A 19,207-nucleotide genomic window follows, 5' to 3' on the forward strand; every position below is an offset into this window, starting at 1 on the left:
TGGTGGCTACTGTGAAAAGCTGCCAGAAGCTTCCCCCATGTCCAGCAGAGCCAATGCCAGCCGGATCTGAGAGAGCTGCCGTGGGAAAATGAGCTGCATCTCAGCAAGACCCAATACAGCTGGCAAGTGTTCTTCTCATGCAAATACAAGTGGGTCACCATCTGATATAGATGGGGAAACAGCAATGCCAGCCAAAGTCAATTCTACTTCCCTTTGCGATACAGGAGACTGCTAAGATCCTCTGGACAAACTACACTTAACCAATTCACTGCTCCCAGGGCAGCACCTGCATTTCCCTCTGTCCCTCCCTGCCAACATACAGAATGGGGAAATACAGAGACTGGGTGTAGATACAAAAATGCTGCTAGCAAGGATTTTCTTGCTATTTTCTAAGCCCGTGAGAGACTTTTCGCTCTCACAGAAGAGGTGGCAGAGTTATGTAAACAACCAAACACCTGCAGCCTTGAAAAGTCTTGTTTATAGTACAGTAGAAAAGTATTTTGACAATGTTTTAGGATTTTAGCCAATCACCCCCAAGGGGTGGCTGATCCTTTGTCCAATTAGACTACGAAGAGAAAAGTCTATAAAAGAGTTTGTAAAATAATTAAATAGATCAAACTTGCTGCAGAATTCCTGCCTGCTGGATCTTCTCTCCTCCTCCATACGGCTGTGGGACATGGTAATATACCCTAGGGTTGCAGTAATAACTGGGAAGTCACCCATCAGTGTTGACATCCCCATGGGCACAGGAGCACAGGCATCTCTCCTTCCAGCCCCTTGAGAAACTTCTACCAACATAAGGTTATCCAGAAACTATCATTCTTTCACCTAAACAAAGTTATTGAACTCAACAACAGACTATTTAACAGTCAGACATATTCTTGCAACAACCCTTCTTTGACCTACTAAATCATCTTCTGTATTCATTTTAATGGAAATATGACAAGGCTGGGAAGATGATTTCAATGAGGAAGAAAAAAGAAAATCTACACATAAGGTTGGAAGAGTCTTCTCCCAAAAATGTTTAACAAGTATGTTTTCCTCAGATTGCTAGGCATAGTTTCAGTTCCTCCATGTAGGAAAAGCAAGCAGCACCTAACAAATGTGTCATTCAAAAATTCATACACTTTATTTATTACAATGCAGACAAGTTTTTATCTGTGCTCATGCACAAGATAAAAGAATTATAACAATTTATTAAAAAAGTGAATCTTTCTGTAAACTCTAGAGTAGATTCATTACAGAGGTTTTAGGCATGGTTAGTGAATATTTATTGTGTTCAGTGAAACAGAAGTAAAGAACTCCAAAAATAAAAAAAAAACCTCCATTTTTGCCAGCAATTTATCCCAGCCAGCTAATGATAGATACAAGTCCTAAAAAGGCAAAAGAAGCATAGAAAAAAAATAACTCACCCTCTTCTTACATGTTGGCTCACTGAAATTAAAACTTCAGAGCTTAGTTTCAACTGTTCATTGGAAGAATATCCAAAAATCAGTACAAATTCCTTTACAATTGTTGGGGTTTTTTTAAGCAATCAACAGTAGTTACCACCACAACCAATGATCAAGTTTTGCTGCAATCTCCTGAAAGGCCTTTATCTCATCATCATCTACTCTTTCTGATTAAGAAGTCCGGGCCTTGTCCCTGCACAGAGATAGCAAGTAAAGTCAAGTCACCTTAAAGACCAGCTGAGTCAACAGAAAAAAAACCCAACAAAACAACTACATCTTATTATTCAGAAGGAAAACACCAAATACGCGCCAAAGAATGAAGTCACCTACCAAGAAAACAATAACAGTAACATAATTTAACATGTTCTAAACAACTAGCAAAGTTTTTACCATTTTTCTTCAAAATAAAATGAGATATAATTATATCTATGTACATTGTGTTTTCTTTGTGGCTGCTAAAACCAGAAATAAGCTATTTATTCATCTATTTATTTCCTTTCTATTTTTTGTTTTTCCCAACACTTAAATATACTTGGCTAGAAGAAAAAATACATCATCCATAAATGGTTTTTGAAAAGGGAATTTTCTTGTTAGTCTTCATTACACAGCTTGTCTGAATTGTCACATAAAATAATTGATCCTTACCTTAAACAATGCATTTTCCTTCATTTACTGAGAGAAATGTGACCTTCAGAAATAAATAAATTGTTCTGTTACAGATGGGATGTCAGACACCAGCAAGCTATTGCCAGTTTCAAAAACAAGGAGCTATTCATAACTACAATTCATATTCTGTTCTCATTCTTCTGAAATCTTGGCTCCCTTTTTGCAATCATTTGTAACTGTCTGTATGCTGAAAATAGATACCTAACAATATTGTTTAGTCCAAGACCAACTCCTTTCATATCTGCAGTTTAATTTAAACAATGTCTTATTTTCCCAATCACAGTAAATAAATACAATCATAGGGTCTTCTACAGTCTTTATTTTCAGAAACTAAATCATAAAACATGCAAGTGTTTCCCTTGCCGGTATTTAAAAAGCCCAATTTAACCACCTCTTGTCTCAGTCAAAAAATTAGCTTTTTAAAACTGTTAAAACACAAATAAACTATGAAATTTTGCACTAAATAGTGGAAAAGGTAACTAAATAATCTGAAAGAAATACATATAGGACACAGAATAAAAAGCAGCTCCCACAGCAGAGAAATACAGTCATCTCTGCAGCAAAACACAGCAGCAGTCCAGCAGCTCCTTACTAGAGCTAATAAAAATTCTTTTATTTGTTGGTGGGGTTTTTGCTTGGTTTCAGGTTTTTGGGGTTGGTGGGTTTTTTTGTTTGTTGGTGGGGTTTTTTGTTTGGTTAGGGATTTTTTTCTTATAATATGTAAGGTCATCCCAGTGGAAACTTTTACGAGAGCACAGTTGTTTCTACTTCACTCTTACCCAAGGACTCAGGCCAGACTTCCTTCTCAGGGACAGAGGAGCAAGGACTATTTTAGTGTTCTGGCCCTGACAGGGAAACAACAAAAAATAACTGCGGAAAGACACAATCACAGCACTCAATTGCATACAGGATATCCAGATTTAAGTCCTTGGATTCCTTGCTCTACATGTCTCCATATCAGGAACAAAGAAATATCCCACTCATAGCTCTAGAGAGCTGATTTTTTTATATAGAAAGGTGTACAAAATGCTTTTACAATTGGTGTCTAGGAGATATTTTTAGTCTACTTCCAGTTTTAGAAAAAAACAACTTCATTTCATTGAAGAACATCTTAAATCCCAAACTTCGGCATGACAAGGTTTCTCATCTAGCTTTACCCAAGGCACTGGTGACAATGGTGTAGTTGAGTGAACATCCAGCTCTCCACTACACTTGGTCCTTAAGGACACCTCTCATGCTCCTCAAACGAAGAGTTATAATTGATTCTCTCTCAGTAAAGAGAGTATTTACCAGTAATATGAAGACTATGCATTCAAATAAATTCTCACAATGTCCTAGTACAAACACTGAAATTTCAGTATTTCACTTTAAAATTTTAACATATCTTTTACATTAATTTTCTAAAATTGGGAAACAAAATAAAAGTATACTCAGTATGATAAAATATACCCAATGCTTTTTAATAGTTTTCACAGAGAAATCATATGAGGCATAGTGCCATGTACCAGAAAGAGTGAGAGACAGACATATTAAGAGATGACGAAAATCCAAAACTAAGCCTCCTTGGCATAGAAAGTACACCCCACTCCCTTCCCCCAAGTCTCCCTTGTGCAAAAAGCTGTTTCTCAGGTATCCATCCTGCCAGGCAAACAAACATGGCTTTCCTTTGGAAACAGGCCCTGATAAACACCTCTCAAGTCCTCACTTAAAGAAAAGGACTTCCACTTTGCAAGATCACCAGATGTTTTCCAAGTAGAGGAATGAAAAACTGCCAGACATGACATCTCCTAATAAAGCAGTAATAGCACAAGTACAGGCCATCACACGTAAACACCATCCTAACATTAACATCCAGTCCCAGCTGTTCAGAGTGAAGGTTAAGTCCTCTACAGGAGAGACTCAGTGTGATTCCAAATTCTCAGAACTACCAGCTTTGTAATTCCTCCCTCCATAGTCTGCAGTCCACAGTATATCCTCTTCTTGTCTAAATGGGTTTGGTTAAGGACACTCCCTTACAACAACCAATTAAAAGCATGATTATAACTTACAGCCACAATAAAAGTTGCCATTTTCATTTAGCTTTTAAGAAAGGATTTTTTGTTGTTGTTGACAGAACAAGAATCATCCTCTATTTTATTCCACAAGATAGCCATGGAATTCTTTTCTGTAAGAAATCTTAAATGTCTGCACTTCATGCCTAAATTCATATGTACAGACACACTAAAGCAGGGAACATGAGCTAGTACTATCATCTCAAGTATCCATTTTGGAAGTGCTTCTTTGATTTTGCTCTTAGACAAGGAAGCCTTTGCATCTACCCCACTCCAACTGCTCCCTGGTTGCTAAACCATATATTCCCTCAACATACATAGAGAAAAACACAGGAAATTTTTAATCCTGGCTAATCCGTGGCTAGAAGAAGCAGCTCTTTTTAAAGCAATCTAGAGGACAGAACACACAGGCAATAATTTTTCCAAGTTACTCACTACTTGAATTTGCTCTGAGGTAGGAAAAGGTAACTAGCACAGACTCGCCACTACCTGATTAGCATGAATGGAATGTCCAAACACCTATGAACAGACAAGTTGCATAAGCATAATAAATTAAAACAAATAAAATACGTTACATTCCATTCTTTTATCACATGTTGTTTTTCCTTATCAAGTAGTGGCAGAAGCAGCTACACTACTGACCTTTACTGTATCTTAACTTAAACAAGTAGAGATTCAGATGGCTATGGCTAATGAAAACACATTATTTAACCCTGGAGCTTTCATCTGTTTTCTTACAACTTCCCCGTGGCAAAGATGAAGGTTTATTGCTATTCTTCCCCTTTGTATGTATTAGGATTGATACATACAAGTTTGGAGAATTTACCTGGCAAAACCATAGAAAACTTACTCGACAAGACTAAAGCTGAGATTTATAGTGCAAGGTATACACTTGTAGAGAGAAAGGAGCCCACATGACTTTCAGCACTACAGCTATCTTTGTTAGGACAAAAAAATAAGTAAACAAAAAAATTCCCAAAACATCGTAAGAACTTTTTTTCTTTTAGAAAAAGCAATTGATTTCATCTGTGGGCCCAGTGTGGGATTTTAGAATCATTATGCAAAAAGTAAAAAAAAAAAAAAAAAAAAAAAAATTAATGGTATATCAAAGGTTTCTGGACTCAATAGGAATCGCACCCTCACTCTGAGCTAGGATAACCCACCAAAGTGCCCACTGTCTGAAGGCACTGACAGGTGCTGCTCACCCCTCCTGAACAGACCCATGGATGGCCAGTGTATATGCATGCAAAATAAACCTTCAATTATTAGTTGTTAGGTGTATTTGCTGTCATACTTGGCCCTAAAATCCTCACTTCTTTTCCACCTGCAAAACAGGTCATGAGAATTATCTAGAAAGTGAACTAAAATGTCTTTTAGTGTAATTATTAAAATGTATCTTCACTGATAATCCCTTTAATATGGTTTTAAGAGAGTTAGCAATGGTAAACTAAAAAAATATACAAGTTCCACTAGTTTCAGACAAAGTTTTTTGAGATGAGAGAGAAATCACAGAATATTCTGAGTTGAAAGGGACCCACAAAGCTCATCAAAGTCCCACTCCTGGTTCTGCACATGATCACCCCAGAATCATACAGTGTGCCTGAGAGCATCTTGTGAATTTTGTCAGGCTTGGTGCTGGTCTCTGGGGAGCATGTTCCAAATCCCATCCCCAAAAAAAGTAACAATTGACATTGACACAAGATTGGGTAGAGGAGAATCTCAATTTACGTTAAATCTAATGCCAGCCTATTAAGAACTGACATGTCTGAAAATAAGGACATGATACACATAGTTCTACATGTCACAAAAACCTTTGCAGAGAAAGAACTTGAATTCCGGAATCATAGTTAACTGTGTCACCCTGAAATCTTGTCAAGAGTATCCCACGAGCTGAAATGCTGCACAGAGTTGGAGCTGTTGCCGCAATTATTGGCTTTCTTTGAAAAACGGCAACCTCCTCTCAAGCGAAAATATTGATTCCTTAGGGATGACTCTTCCCCTACAGCACTACATTGCTTTGGAGATGGATTATCCAGTAGAGACAGTTTCACAGTAACTGTCACTAAACAAAACTGAACTGAATTCAGGGTCCTGACCACATGGATTAGGACATGGACAGCCAAGGAATTGTTGCCAACAATAACCTCAGTGGTATCTCAGAGCATAAATGAAACTGCCAATAACGTTGGCCAGAAATCTAACCCATTAAAAGGTGATTACACAAGTTTCTCCTTCTTTCACATTCCCAACTCTCTAGATAGTATCTAGTAACAGACCTCTGTGGCAGTACCTAAACAAAAGAGAAAGCAGTCCTGATCTAGAATGACAATTCCCAAATTCCTAAAGAGTTACGGCTACACAAAAATAAGATTAAAAATCCTTTTATATTCAAATGGCTTCATGTAAATTCTGTATAAACAATAAGTGAAATGTCCTATAGGCAATAATGTATATTATTTATTTATATTAATATATACATATATCAATGTACGTAATAAAGTGTAAGTCCATAAGTAATATTGTCCTATATAAGGAATGGAAAATATTTTACAGAAAAATCACTATCTGTACAAACTATAATAGCAACTTAACTGAAATAAGAGCAGCTGTACTGAGTTCAACCACAGGTCTCCATAAATTTATGTTTGGGGATGATCAGATCAAGCACTTCTATGAAGTCTCCCAGCACCCAACTACCAAAAGCCAAATCCTGTTAAGTATTAAAATACGTAGTAGCAAGCACAGTGATGTGCTTACAGGAAATCAAACAGCATAAAAAAATCGCCACATGCAATGTTCTCTTAGAGCATAAACACAAAAGGCAGTGACACAGTGTCTTTGTAGATCCTACCTTTGTGCCTTCAGAAACCTAGGATACACCAGAGGCCATCCAGCTACCAGCATACAGCAGGCAAGGGGCACTGAGTGTAAACTTTACAAAGTGAACCCCTTAGTCCAGCACCCATAATACCCTTCCATAAGTGTCTGTGCTCTGATTACACAGAGTTGCCGTAGAAAACACATTTTCAGGTTTGGACTGCAAAGACCAATTGCTTACAGGTTTCTTCCCATCATGCTCTAACTACAGCAGCGAGTGAAGTTCAAGAACAAAACAGGGTAGATGACAGGAGCTCATATTTCAACAGAATACCACTGGGACCAAGCCTTAGGGTGATAAGGGGAAAGGGAATGCTGCAGAGGTAAAATCACTGCTGGGAAGATAATTAAATTCTTACAGAAAAATTGGCTTTAAACTCCAAACTATTTCAATTACCTTCTGGTGGTGGGGGAGGGAAATCATCTGTGTCCATTGTAGTGTATCCACCGCACCTTTAGCAGACTGGGAAACTCTGCAAAAATGAAGGGAACATGTTTTGTAGATGAACACAATTTCCAAGTATTGAGACACTCCTTTTCAGTTTGGCCAAGCTCATTCCTATTAGCTAATACCATTATGGAAGAGAGGAAATGTGCCTGGCTTCTTGCTTCCATATGAATACAGTCCAAATTTTTATGCACACAGCCCTCAATATTGGAACCAATTCTTTTAATGATCTCAGTAAGCCAGCTGAGGAAAGACGAAGTTTTTAAACTATTTTGTACTCTGCAGTTCCCACTGTGACAATCACAAGGAGATTACTAAAACATGCTACTTCAATATCTGTTTGGAGTATATATTTCACCTCAAAATCTTCATGAAGGGGTGAAGGATAAAAATTCTAGGAAGCTTATCAGTTTTCATGATACTTTTCTCTATTAAGCAATCAGAAATAACAAGTTTTAACTATACACTTTGTACACAGCTTCTTTCCATTGGTTGTTTTGCCAGTCTTAAAAATTCTGCTTGAATCCCTTTACTTCCACCTTTCCTAAGGAGAGTGAAGTACTAGCAACCAGGTTCCTGAGCATCTTTTCTTTCATCCTCTTTTCTCAAATGCCATTGATCTCATGTTTTAAGGAAAAGAGTAACTCTACAAAGCATTCCCATACTTTGGTACTGAATACACAACTAGAGAGAGCAAAGCCCAGAACCCATGAGAGACATCATCCCTCCTTCTGCATAATGCTACTTGATAGTGACATTTCAGTATTATCCAGAAGGAAAACCTATTGTGCTAAGCAATGTACATGCTCTGCCCCCAGCCCGTTTTCACTCTAACTCAAGAGAAAGCATGTCAAAAAGACAAATTTCAGAACAAGGCTTAGGAAGAAAAGTAAGTTTCCAAAAGCTACAAAAGACAGTGGAAGAGCCAATGCTGAATTTTCTGCCCTGCACTTGAGTAGCCTATAGATGTTAATGTGAAGAAGTTACCTCGTCTGCTGGCAACAGAACAGCTCAAGACCTTGGAAGTCTCCACAGCCCAAATATGAAAAGATTAAATTGAAGGGGACAGTGAAATTCAAGGTACAGTGGCAAAATATTAAACTAAATGGATCAGAACACAGAGGTCAAATCAACTGCCACTTACAGAAAAAGTGGCAGAGAATGAAAAAAAAAAAAGCTTCGAAAAAGGATCCAACCCTAGGAGGCACCAAGCAATTTACCTCCCTAACACCAGATTTCCAAGGGCAAATTATCAGGACAGATGTGCCAAGAAGGATAACAACTCTGGTAATGCAAGATCCTATTATGATGAGACAATTCATAACAACTTCATTTATTAAGCATACAAAATTCCCTTTTAATTTAATTTAAACTGTCTTAAACTTTGGTAATTTTTAATCCAGTCCTAGTCAAAATCAAGTAACTTCAGAGCCAAGGCTCAGAAAGGATTCACCCAAGTATTCAACATCTGCCTATAACACAAAAAAAATCCATTATGTGCTTTCACTGTACAGTGTTCCTTCTAAAGCTTCTCTACAATTTACATCTGCAGAGCTCCAAGGCATGTTCCAGCTTACAGATATCTGGAATGCATCCTGACACACCAAAACTGTCAGCCAAAAAAAGCGATAGTTATGGTTTGAAGAAAAGGCCATTTTTCTTTATTTTTTTTAAAGCTGCTCGTGACTGGAGCATAGGTTTTCAAGTGTGAAACATGTAATAGCCAGCAAACCTCTGAAAGTGAGTCTCAGCCCCTTTCCTGAATGCATTTTACGAGAGTAGCTAAAAGGCTTTCAGAATGAATTTTTTTCTTTAAATGCATGATGCAAGCTTTTAAACATCTATCAAAGTTAACTTCAACAATGGTTTTATAAATCAATTCCTTCATCACGAGCAAATACTAACAAGACAGAGCTGAGACATGCAGCTTGATTTCCATTTTGATCTAGCTTACAGTGACATGCTTCAAATTACACAAGAATTGTGTAAAGGAAGGACACAGACCCAGTGTTAAGAGTCCTACCCACTGACCTGCTTGCTCCCATCTGAACAGTGCAGTTATTCACAAGAAGAAAGATACACTTTCTCACTTAAGAATGCCTTAGGGGTTGATTTATACATTACATTAACTCATCTTGAAGTTCCACATATTTTTCTCCACTTTTTAGATGCTGAGAAAAACCCTGCAGCAGGAAAGAGAGCTTGTGTATTACAGATTCCATTAATACCCTCCACAAAAGAAAATAATTGCCATTTCATGTAGCAGACAGCACATTTACGAAGGATCTCTAATAGCACCATATTTCAAAGAAAAGTTTTTCACTCTTCTTTTGAGAGGCACAGGAACTAACTCAAGTTAAAGATGTTTAAATCAAGATTAAGGCAGATGATTTAATTTGACTAGCAGCATATGGTACATTTGCATTTGTAGCTCAAGTGCCTTTCCCATTGATTCTCCTGCTAACAGAGTTACATAGCACAGCTATGACAATTTAGACAATATGTTAATTTAGACAATTAACAGTAAAAATCAAAGCTCAAATTAAGCTGAAAGGGACCTCAGAATGCTGTGTCATACACTCAATACAGGTGTTTTCAAAATTAAATCAGGTTGCTCATGGCCTTTGTCCCTCCAAGTTATGAAACCCTATGAGGGTGGAGGTTTCACCACAACCCAGAGCATCCTGCTGCTGAGCTTAACCAGAAACCCCAGGAAAGGTTTTTCCCATAAGCCCAACTGGAGTTAGCCCTGCAGCAGCTTGCAGCCATTGCCTCTCATTCTCCTGCTGCACACCCCTGAAAAAAGCCTGGCTCCACCTTCTTTCTAACCCTGCCTTCGGAAGCAGAGGACTACAATTCAATCCCCCTCAGTCCTTTCTTCTCAAAATGACACAAACCCAAAGGTTTCCCTCAGCCTCTCCTGATCTCTCCCCACTCCCAACCATAGCAGTGGCCTTTACTGGACTTGCTCCAGTTTGCCAGTCTCTCTCTTGTACTGAGGCCTCACAATGAACACCGAATTCCAGATGCAACATCGAGACCACTGAGTATATATTACTTGTTTTAATATAAAATTACATTTAAAAAATTAACAGCTTTTAAGACACAGAATATTAGGATGTTGTTCCAAATGTATTTTAAAAACTGCAAAGAAAAGAATCCCTATCAAACATGAAACATATATGCTATTATATTCACGTGTGTTCCATCTTAAAATTATAAATATGAATAACTGAACAACTGCCGTGATCTACTCAACATGACAGAGGTTATAAAAATATGGAGCTTTTCTCCCCCGTATAACATTGTTTTCTCAAACACAGTATAACCTCTGTTTAATGACTTAAACTGCAGCATTCCAGACTGCACAGCAATCACAGGAACACAAAGACAGAAAGAAGTTCTCAGAGTTACCCAGCTAAAAGTTTAACATTTCCCACTGGCATCCAGATGTGAAACAAACTCACCTGACTCAGTGCTCATCACCTCCTTTGCTTCAGATGTGGGTAAAGATAGCAGTGACTGCTATGGGCCACAGAGGTTGTCTACAGATTGTCTCCTTTCCCTCTTTCCCCGTATTTCCCCTGTGCGCCCAACATACAGCAGATGCGGGAGAGGCCAAGGAGCTCCTGGACACCTTTAACAAAGGCAGCTGACCCGCTCTGGTCAAAACATTGGCCCTCACTTCCCATGCCTACTTCCTGATGTTTTCATCTGGTCCTTTCCTGCCAAACTGTTAGGAGGAACAGGTAATTCTTACTCATATTTACAGATTGGAAGAGGAAACATAGTATTCCAATTTTTTAAGTTCCCAGTTTACCTGCCCACTTATATCTGAACCCATCTATCTAGGCAAACCCCAACTATTCCAAGCCTAAGGAACTACTGTTATTAAAAAAAAAACCCTACTTGTAGCACAGTAGCATGCTTTTATTCCAGATGTTTAGCTAGTAACTTCCTAGGTTTGGCACTAAAAATCAGGCATAATCATATTGAATGTATGGATTTTGAAAGAAAAAAAACACAAGTCCCTTATTATACTGCAATATATTCAGTTCCTGACCAAGTTTGCAAAGCTTTCTAAGTTTTAAGTTGATATATAAGAAAAAAATTTAAAAAGTAATTAAAATACCACATTAAAACCAGATGTTCATGGGCCATGTTTCTAATGCAGAGAAGTCACGCATAGTTAAAGCGGTCAGATCTCCAGTGGCACTCACACCAGAAACCAGAATCGTCCAAGTGTGAAACTGTCCCTAAGGACAGCTCCCAACACTTCAAATTTTCCACCAACTACACTCACCTTTGACCATGGAAGCTGGTACTGAAGGAAGTGGGAGTCTATGATGTTCCACAGCAGACCTCACAACCTCAGAGTGCTAATACCTGCAAAATCTTTGAGACTGAAATTCTGATTCCACAACAAAGGGCAGTTTCAGCAAAGGAAAGAAAGGCAAAGGCACTTTTATACTCATCCAAAGACCACGGAATAATGTCAGCATTCCTCTCTGAGACTCAGTTTTCCTTTCTCCTAACCTCTGGTAACTCCTTTTGCCTCTAGGCTAGACTAGGCTTCTCAGCTATGTCTGCGTATCTCATTTTGTTCAATGATTTCCTCTAATTGTGGAACAAACAACAGACTGTCAGTTCTCAGCTAAAGGACTACAAATACTGATCAACATCTGCATTTCCACTTCAACAAAACTATTTTCCAACAGTCACTACTCGTGCAGAAGTCACAATGCAACAAAAATGGGACGGACACAAACTCTGCCAAAACTACAAGGCAGCACAGCATTCAGACCTGGGGGTCTGAATCCACTGAGCTCCCAAAGGGCAGATGCTGCCAAGCTTTTTCAGCTCTATCACCCTAAAAACTGTAAAGGTGACTCACATACCTTCTCTTTAGGGCGTGTGCACTGTAACTGCAGCAACATCAGGATTCTTCATTCTTAACACTGCAGAGAGAATGAACATTTTATAACAGAAACAGAAGCTGAATCAAGGAGACAGATTTCCAATAAACTGTGTCTTGTGGAGAAAGCTTAGTCCAAGCAGAAATGCAATGTCTCTGAGAAAGCCTGAAAGTCTAAAAATTAAACTAAAAAAACATCAAAACAAGAAAAGTTGCAAAGGCAAAGCCCATGAATGTTTAAAATCCCGCTGTGTCCACATCACTTAGTGAATATTGCTGTATAATGCCCAACTGAGTCTTCTTTCACCTAGAACTATAGAACTTCCACTGGGAAGTAGATCTTGCTGAAATTTGATATGAAGACTCTTCCAGCAGTGCAGAGAGATGACAAGACAGAAGAAGGCAGAAGGTAGAAGGTTAATTTCCTATTTTTTTCCTCCTGTAACTCAAGAAGGCTCTCTTAAAGACAGCAAAAATAAAAACTGATTGTACAGTTTGTTCTCCATACAAGTTATTCCTGAGAAACATAGACTTTACATTTTTTTAAGAGGTGTCTACAGCAAGTATGCATGAAGCAGCCGTTCATATTATGACAGCTTCCCATGCCATGCTGTAAGCTATTAAAGAAGTCTGTATCAAAACTGGATCATTATTTCTTTTAACATATATTTGGTTTTATTAATAGCTAAGAGTCCTGTTCTATACAAATTTTATTCTTAAATTTAGCAAAGAAAATTACTGAAATCACATGCAATGGAATAAAAAAGGAAGTACATAGGTTCAGGTAGAAAATTAACAGAAAGCCAAATTCCTGGCTCAGTTAAAGTTGGGGGAAATTCTATTTCTTGCAGCAATTCCAACAAGGCCAGATCTGCAGAGATGCACATTTTTCAGAATGAATGGAGAATCCACTTCGACAAAAGCTACTTTGCTTCTTTTTCTGCTTCCCTTTCTCACACCAAGCAGCATCCTGCTCAAGGCCAGAGAAAACACAGCAGCAGCAAGCCCTGAAAAAGAAGCAATCTACAAAGACATCCCAAAAACATGGCTGAAGATTGGTTTTCTAATCTTTCTTTTTAAAGGGTATTACTTACAACATTTCTTCACTTAGATTCCTGATCAATACATCACCTAAAGGAAGGGAAAAGAGGAAGGAAGCAAAGATTGCATTCGTAGATTTGTCCAAGGGATCCTGACCACGGTGAAATCTGCACTGTTAATTTTTAATATTTATGTTCTTCCCCCCTAGATTATTATTGCCAGGCAAATTACAGAATCACTGCTTGATAGATTCATTCATGTTGGCAGAAGGTCATGTAGTCCAACCTGCTGCTCCAAGCCAGGTCCACTACCAGGTGAGACCAGGCTGCTTTATCCACTGAGATACTGAACAATCTTTAAAGACAGACTGCATGACCGTGTCAGTTATCCTGCTGCCTCGTTTTGTTGTCCTCCTAGAAAAAAAACATTGTCCTAATATTTAGTTAGAACCAGCCTTACTTCAGTTATGACCATAGCCTGTGGTCCTGCCCCCTTCCTCATAGTCTGCCAGCTGGTGGGAGCACACCGCCAGGGCCCAATGAAACTTCTTCCAGGGCACTGCTGCCACTCCTTGACATTGTAGCAGCCTTGTGCTGAACTTGCTCAGTTTTATCCACATCTCTCTTGTACTGGGGAGAGGTGTGGACACAAAACTGGATGCAATACTGCAGGTGTGGTCTGACAAGTACTGAGTGAGACGAACCCTTCCTCTCCAAGGAGACATTCCTTTCCAGGTGGGCAACCTTACCCTCCTCATTGCTGAATTACACAGAGCTCTCACCAGCCAGCTCCTCCAACCTGCCCAGGTCCTTCTGAATGACAGCCTGGATCTCAAGCACATCCACTGCCCCCCCTTTCCCACAGTTTGGTGTCACTTGCAAACTCCATGAGCAAGGGCTGGTGGACTTCCACTTCATACACAGTATTAAACTGGACACATCCTGTGATGGACAGCTGGTTACTAGTCTCACGTTACAACCAACCAGCCACCTTCAAAACCAACCATCCCACCAGGCTTCCACCCATCTAGCAGCACACCCACCTAGATCACAATCATATTTTGCAAAAGACCTTGCTGAACCCAACACAAGCATATGGTTTCATTAAGCTCAGTAGCAATATATTTACCATACAAATAGGAAAGCCATGACCTACAAATATTTAAGGAATGAGAAGAATATGGACAAAAAGTTATTGAAACCAGGGAAAGGAAGAGGTTCCCAAACATGCACCTAACTGTTTTTGTGAATGAGCCTTGTTCCTTCCTTTTGTCCTGGCAACTGTTTGAATACACAGAGTAAGAAGACAGGCATCACCCCAAGATTCGCAGACCATCATGGAGGTCAAGAGTACCGTAACAAATTGGAAGCATCTGAAGAATTAAAAGGGAACTCTGGCATCATATGCTTTAAGTCAAGAATTATCTGTTTTGCTCTGTGCCACACAAACTAGAAAACAGCATCACTGGGTCAAGACAAAGATCTTTCATGTCACACATGCAAGCAAAATAAAAATAAATGAATATTAAGAGCATTTTCCTTAATTTGTGCTATAATGTGATAGCAATCAAGTAACTTCATCTGGAAAAGCAATTTTATTTCTGCAATTTCCTTTTTTAAACTTAATTCAGATTAGTCCCTTTCAATGCTGGATATCAAGAACTACCTTAATTGGAAATATCCTCAGCAAGGTTTCTATTTTTTAATTGGAGAAGATCCTCAAATACTGCAGCATACTTCAATTGTGGTGTAAACCTACACAGGATTTAGTTGCATACATATTATTATAATACTTATGTAATTAGAATTATTATGCAGAGACTTTAGAAATGCTTTTTTATTAGAAATGCACCAAAATATCATTTAGTTTAGCAATTGTGATCACCCTTATGTGGATACAAATATGCTGCTAGCAAGAATTTTTCTTGCTTCTTTCCAGTCCTGTGAGATATTTTTCTCTCTGACAGAAGATATTAGTAGAGTTCTATGAACTATGAACACCTGCGACCTTGCAAACCTTTGTTTATAGTACAGTAGAAAAATATTTTGACAATGGATGTTTTAGGATTTTAGCCAATCACCCCAAGGGGTGGCTGATCCTTTGTCCAGTTAGATTATGAAGAAAAAAGTCTATAAAAGAGTTGTAAAATAATTAAATAAATCAATCTTGCTGCACAATTCCTGCCTGCTGGAGCTCTCTTCTCCTCCCTACCACTGCGGGATACCACAACACCCTTACATGTAAAATACAGTAATTTTGTCACAGGGAGTAGATCCCCTCCTGAAACACAGTTTCATTCTCCAGCAAATCAAGGTCTCAATATAAAAAAAAAGCTGGGGAAATGTTATTTATTGATACAGTCAATAAAGCTTTTTTCCCCCTCTAACTGTACATTAGTCAGATATTCACCACAAAAGCAGAAAGTCTTGTTCAAACTTGCACTAAATCCGTTCATCCTAGTTTTACAAGGCATAGGCTGTCTTTCAAGATACTGATGACAACTGATGAAAATTTCCTCTAGAAGCTGTTTCCAATAATACAAGTGAAAGGATACACTGAAATGAATATACAGTTACTACTGCTGCCTGCAAACCAAGTCCTGACAGAGTCACTTTTCCTAAACATTTTCAGCTCTTTAGGTGCTACTGTCCTTGGAAAAATAACCATGCTGTTTCTCATTGAGGACAACTTGTCCTATCTGATCATTAGAAAAGCATCCAGTTGAACAAATTTATTTCACTTGATGAATAAAGTTATTAAGAATATAAATAGAATATTATTCCTGAGTTTAAAAATACATGGAGTAAAATACAGAAATACATTTCTAATAACAAAGTTATGATGCATGCTCTAGAAAAAGAAGACTATTTTCATTGATTTTCTAACACCAAAATTTTATTCAAATAAATCAGAAATCAGGTAATGCAGCTGTTAAATCATTAATTACAGGAAGAAAGGAAAACAGTAATAGCATCTGCAAAGAACAGCCCTTGTCTTCAAAAATTTTATAATGGAAGCTAGTTTCCCACAGAAGTGTAAGTTCTGTATCTAGGCCACACATCAGCAGTCTTCACTCTTTCCTTGATTTGGAAATGATCTAGTAGACATCCTTCTTCTCAACCTTCTACAATTTGAAAGTGAAGTTTTTAAAACTCAAATGAGTCACTCCATTGCTTGCAACAATACTAAACATTAAGTATGAAATTCTAAAAGAACACTGAGGATGAGACTGTGAATGCTATAGAAAAGTGAAAAATATAAAAATGAGACATAAGCCCAAGACTCACTGTGATCCTAGCAAGAAATCTAAATATTGCCACCTACTTCAGTAAGTTATTATCTCATTTTACAGACGATGAAATAATGTTTACCCTCTTTCTTGAAGTTCTTGAGATGTATAGTCTGTATCTCTGAGGAACAAAAAATTCATGTGAATTCTGAAATTTTTTAAATGCATTTTGAGAAAAAAAGAAATTACAGAAGAGAAACAAGAGTGAATATTTGACCTTGAGCTTGGATCCTAATAGTTCACATTCATGGTTCAGTCCCAAGTAACAAGTATTGTACAGTACAGTAAGTCACTGAAACAGATTTTCCCAAGATAATGCCCCTATTCAGCAGCACGTAAGTAGAACAATTTATTTTGCTCTGCTTAACTGCTTCACCCACGCATTTGACATTAAGCTTCAGGCTTCCTGACTGAGCAGTGAATATGTAGGACATAATCAATGTCGTGCAGTTATGCATCACTTCCCACAGTCTTGCTGATTCAGGCGTTTCAGAATAAACATGAATCGAGTTTTTGATCTAAAAACTCAAGTTTGAAAACATATTTTTCAACTCTCGTTTAGCATTACTTGTCATCACTCCCTTAAAAACAAGTTCTACTTTTACATGTTCCTGGTTTCTAAGTAACATACAGTATTTTGGTGCATGTAAAACTCAAGATTCTTTACTATAAGAAAATGACCAACAGATAAAAATGTCAAAAGAGGCTAATAATAATGCAGCAGTTTTCTTCCACAGGTATGTGACAGAACTTGAGTCACAATATTCTGCTCTCTGCAAACCACACACACATACAATGACATTACTGAGAATGATTTGAAAACAGAAAGAATGTTAAGACATAGTTGTATCATGAGAATTCTGGTTTACCTTTCTCATGTGCCTCCTACCTCCTTATACTAAAGAGCCTCTTACTCTCATAATATGCCTGCAGTTTCCTCTAAGTAATTCTCAGGCTTCAGTTTATGATCCAATCCTTGAAAACTTCCAAGCATCCAGGCTTACAGCTTTTCTACTCACTAAACTACTTCTGGACTCAGAAATGAATTTACCAATATCAATTTTCTAGTTAAAGATTTAGTAACAAGAATGTATTAAAAGGAATGGGAGTGGGGAAGATGTACCGCTTATAAATGCTGATTTTAACAAAATATGATCTTAGATATGAAAAATGCCTCCTTCACATGTTGTCAAATACATACAAAATGAAAGACTAATTCATACCACTATCAATAAAACCTCATTTATTATTCCATTATAGCATACAAAATGTTCAAAAAGTACGAACAATTGCATTCAGTGTATAACACTGTAACTCCAAAGGAAGTTTCTTTAAGGTACAACTGCTGCAATAGATATTCCACAAGAAGCATCCAAGGATAGTCCAGAAAGGCACTTACAGCTCAAAAAACCATCAGGAAGCTGAACTTACCAAAAGATAGTTTTAAAAATACCTTTAAATTTAGAGATTGTATGACAACTCCACAGGATCCCCTCTAACATTCTAAAGTAAAACTGTAAAATGGAAATAACATAATTAAAGAAAGAAAAAAATGAAATAGAAGTCACTGTACATAAGCGGAAACAAAATTACTGTCCCACATATGTAAAATGAAGAAAATAAGTACTACACATCTCATTTCTCCATCATCTACAAAACTGAGAACAGTGTACTACAGATGCACAAACAAACTGACTGCAGGTTTGCACAATGCATAAAATTCAGTCTGAAAGTCTGAATCAAAACTGGTCCTCTTTCTCCTGGACTGCAGTTTTTGCTTCCTGGCTGCTTCAGAAACAGACTGAAGGTTATAAATTTTCAACATCAGATTCTAAAAATCATTTCTAATTCATATAGAAGCAGTTAATAGACTTCCTGTTTTACAAATAAGTAACGTACTATTCTCAATTGCACTAAATTCCATTAACAATAAGTTTAACAATAGCCCTTCAGGTTTGTTGTCTTCCTCCAAATCTTTATAAACTACGCAAGGATTCCTAAACAGCTCAGAATCAACTGAAGAACTCCTCTGTTGTGGAGATTTCTTCACAGAATCATAGCATGGTTTAGATTTGAAAGGACCTTAAAAATCATCTAGGTTCCAACCCCCTTGCCATGCATGAGGCAGGGACATTTTCCACCAGACCAGGTTGCCCAGAGCCCCTGGGCAGCCCCATCCAGCCTGGCCTGGCAAGATAAAGCTTACTTTACAGTACTCTACTATGGGAAAGGATTTTTGCTGTCTACTCATGAATGAAAACATAGCCTATCTGCTAAGCATTAGCATAGCTCAGGGTCAAAGACAGTGCCTCAGCATGGAGGGAAGGAGGCAACCCCCCTTTTGGGCACCTTGGTGTGCTCAGCACTGGCCTGTCAGAGCCAATAGCATGAGACTTGTACATTTGGCTTCTGCATCTCAGAGCTGCAATGCCAGACTGCACACGCCCATCACACAGCACTGGGGCTCCT

The 19,207-nt window shown here is 38.1% G+C and overlaps 1 protein-coding gene across 4 annotated transcripts in view; it reads right to left on the reverse strand.

Moving 5' to 3' along the window:
- Positions 1 to 12,487, reverse strand: part of ARHGEF10 (Rho guanine nucleotide exchange factor 10) — a 102,537-nt gene extending 90,050 nt beyond the window's left edge. For 3 of the 4 annotated variants that reach the window (XM_017739250.1, XM_017739249.1, XM_008637678.2), the window contains exons 1-2: positions 12,392 to 12,487; positions 7,443 to 7,518 (exon numbers count right to left, since the gene is read on the reverse strand). In XM_017739250.1, the coding sequence (XP_017594739.1) occupies positions 7,443 to 7,479 (37 nt within the window). In that variant the 5' untranslated portion in view covers positions 7,480 to 7,518; positions 12,392 to 12,487. Of the gene's footprint in view, positions 1 to 7,442; positions 7,519 to 11,796; positions 11,880 to 12,391 lie in introns of all 4 variants that reach the window. The other variant, XM_017739248.1, reaches the window with a different exon arrangement.
- Positions 12,488 to 19,207: the final 6,720 nt, after the last annotated feature.

The sequence above is a fragment of the Corvus brachyrhynchos genome, unplaced genomic scaffold, assembly GCF_000691975.1.
Source record: "Corvus brachyrhynchos isolate BGI_N302 unplaced genomic scaffold, ASM69197v1 scaffold136, whole genome shotgun sequence".
Lineage (NCBI taxonomy): Eukaryota > Metazoa > Chordata > Aves > Passeriformes > Corvidae > Corvus > Corvus brachyrhynchos.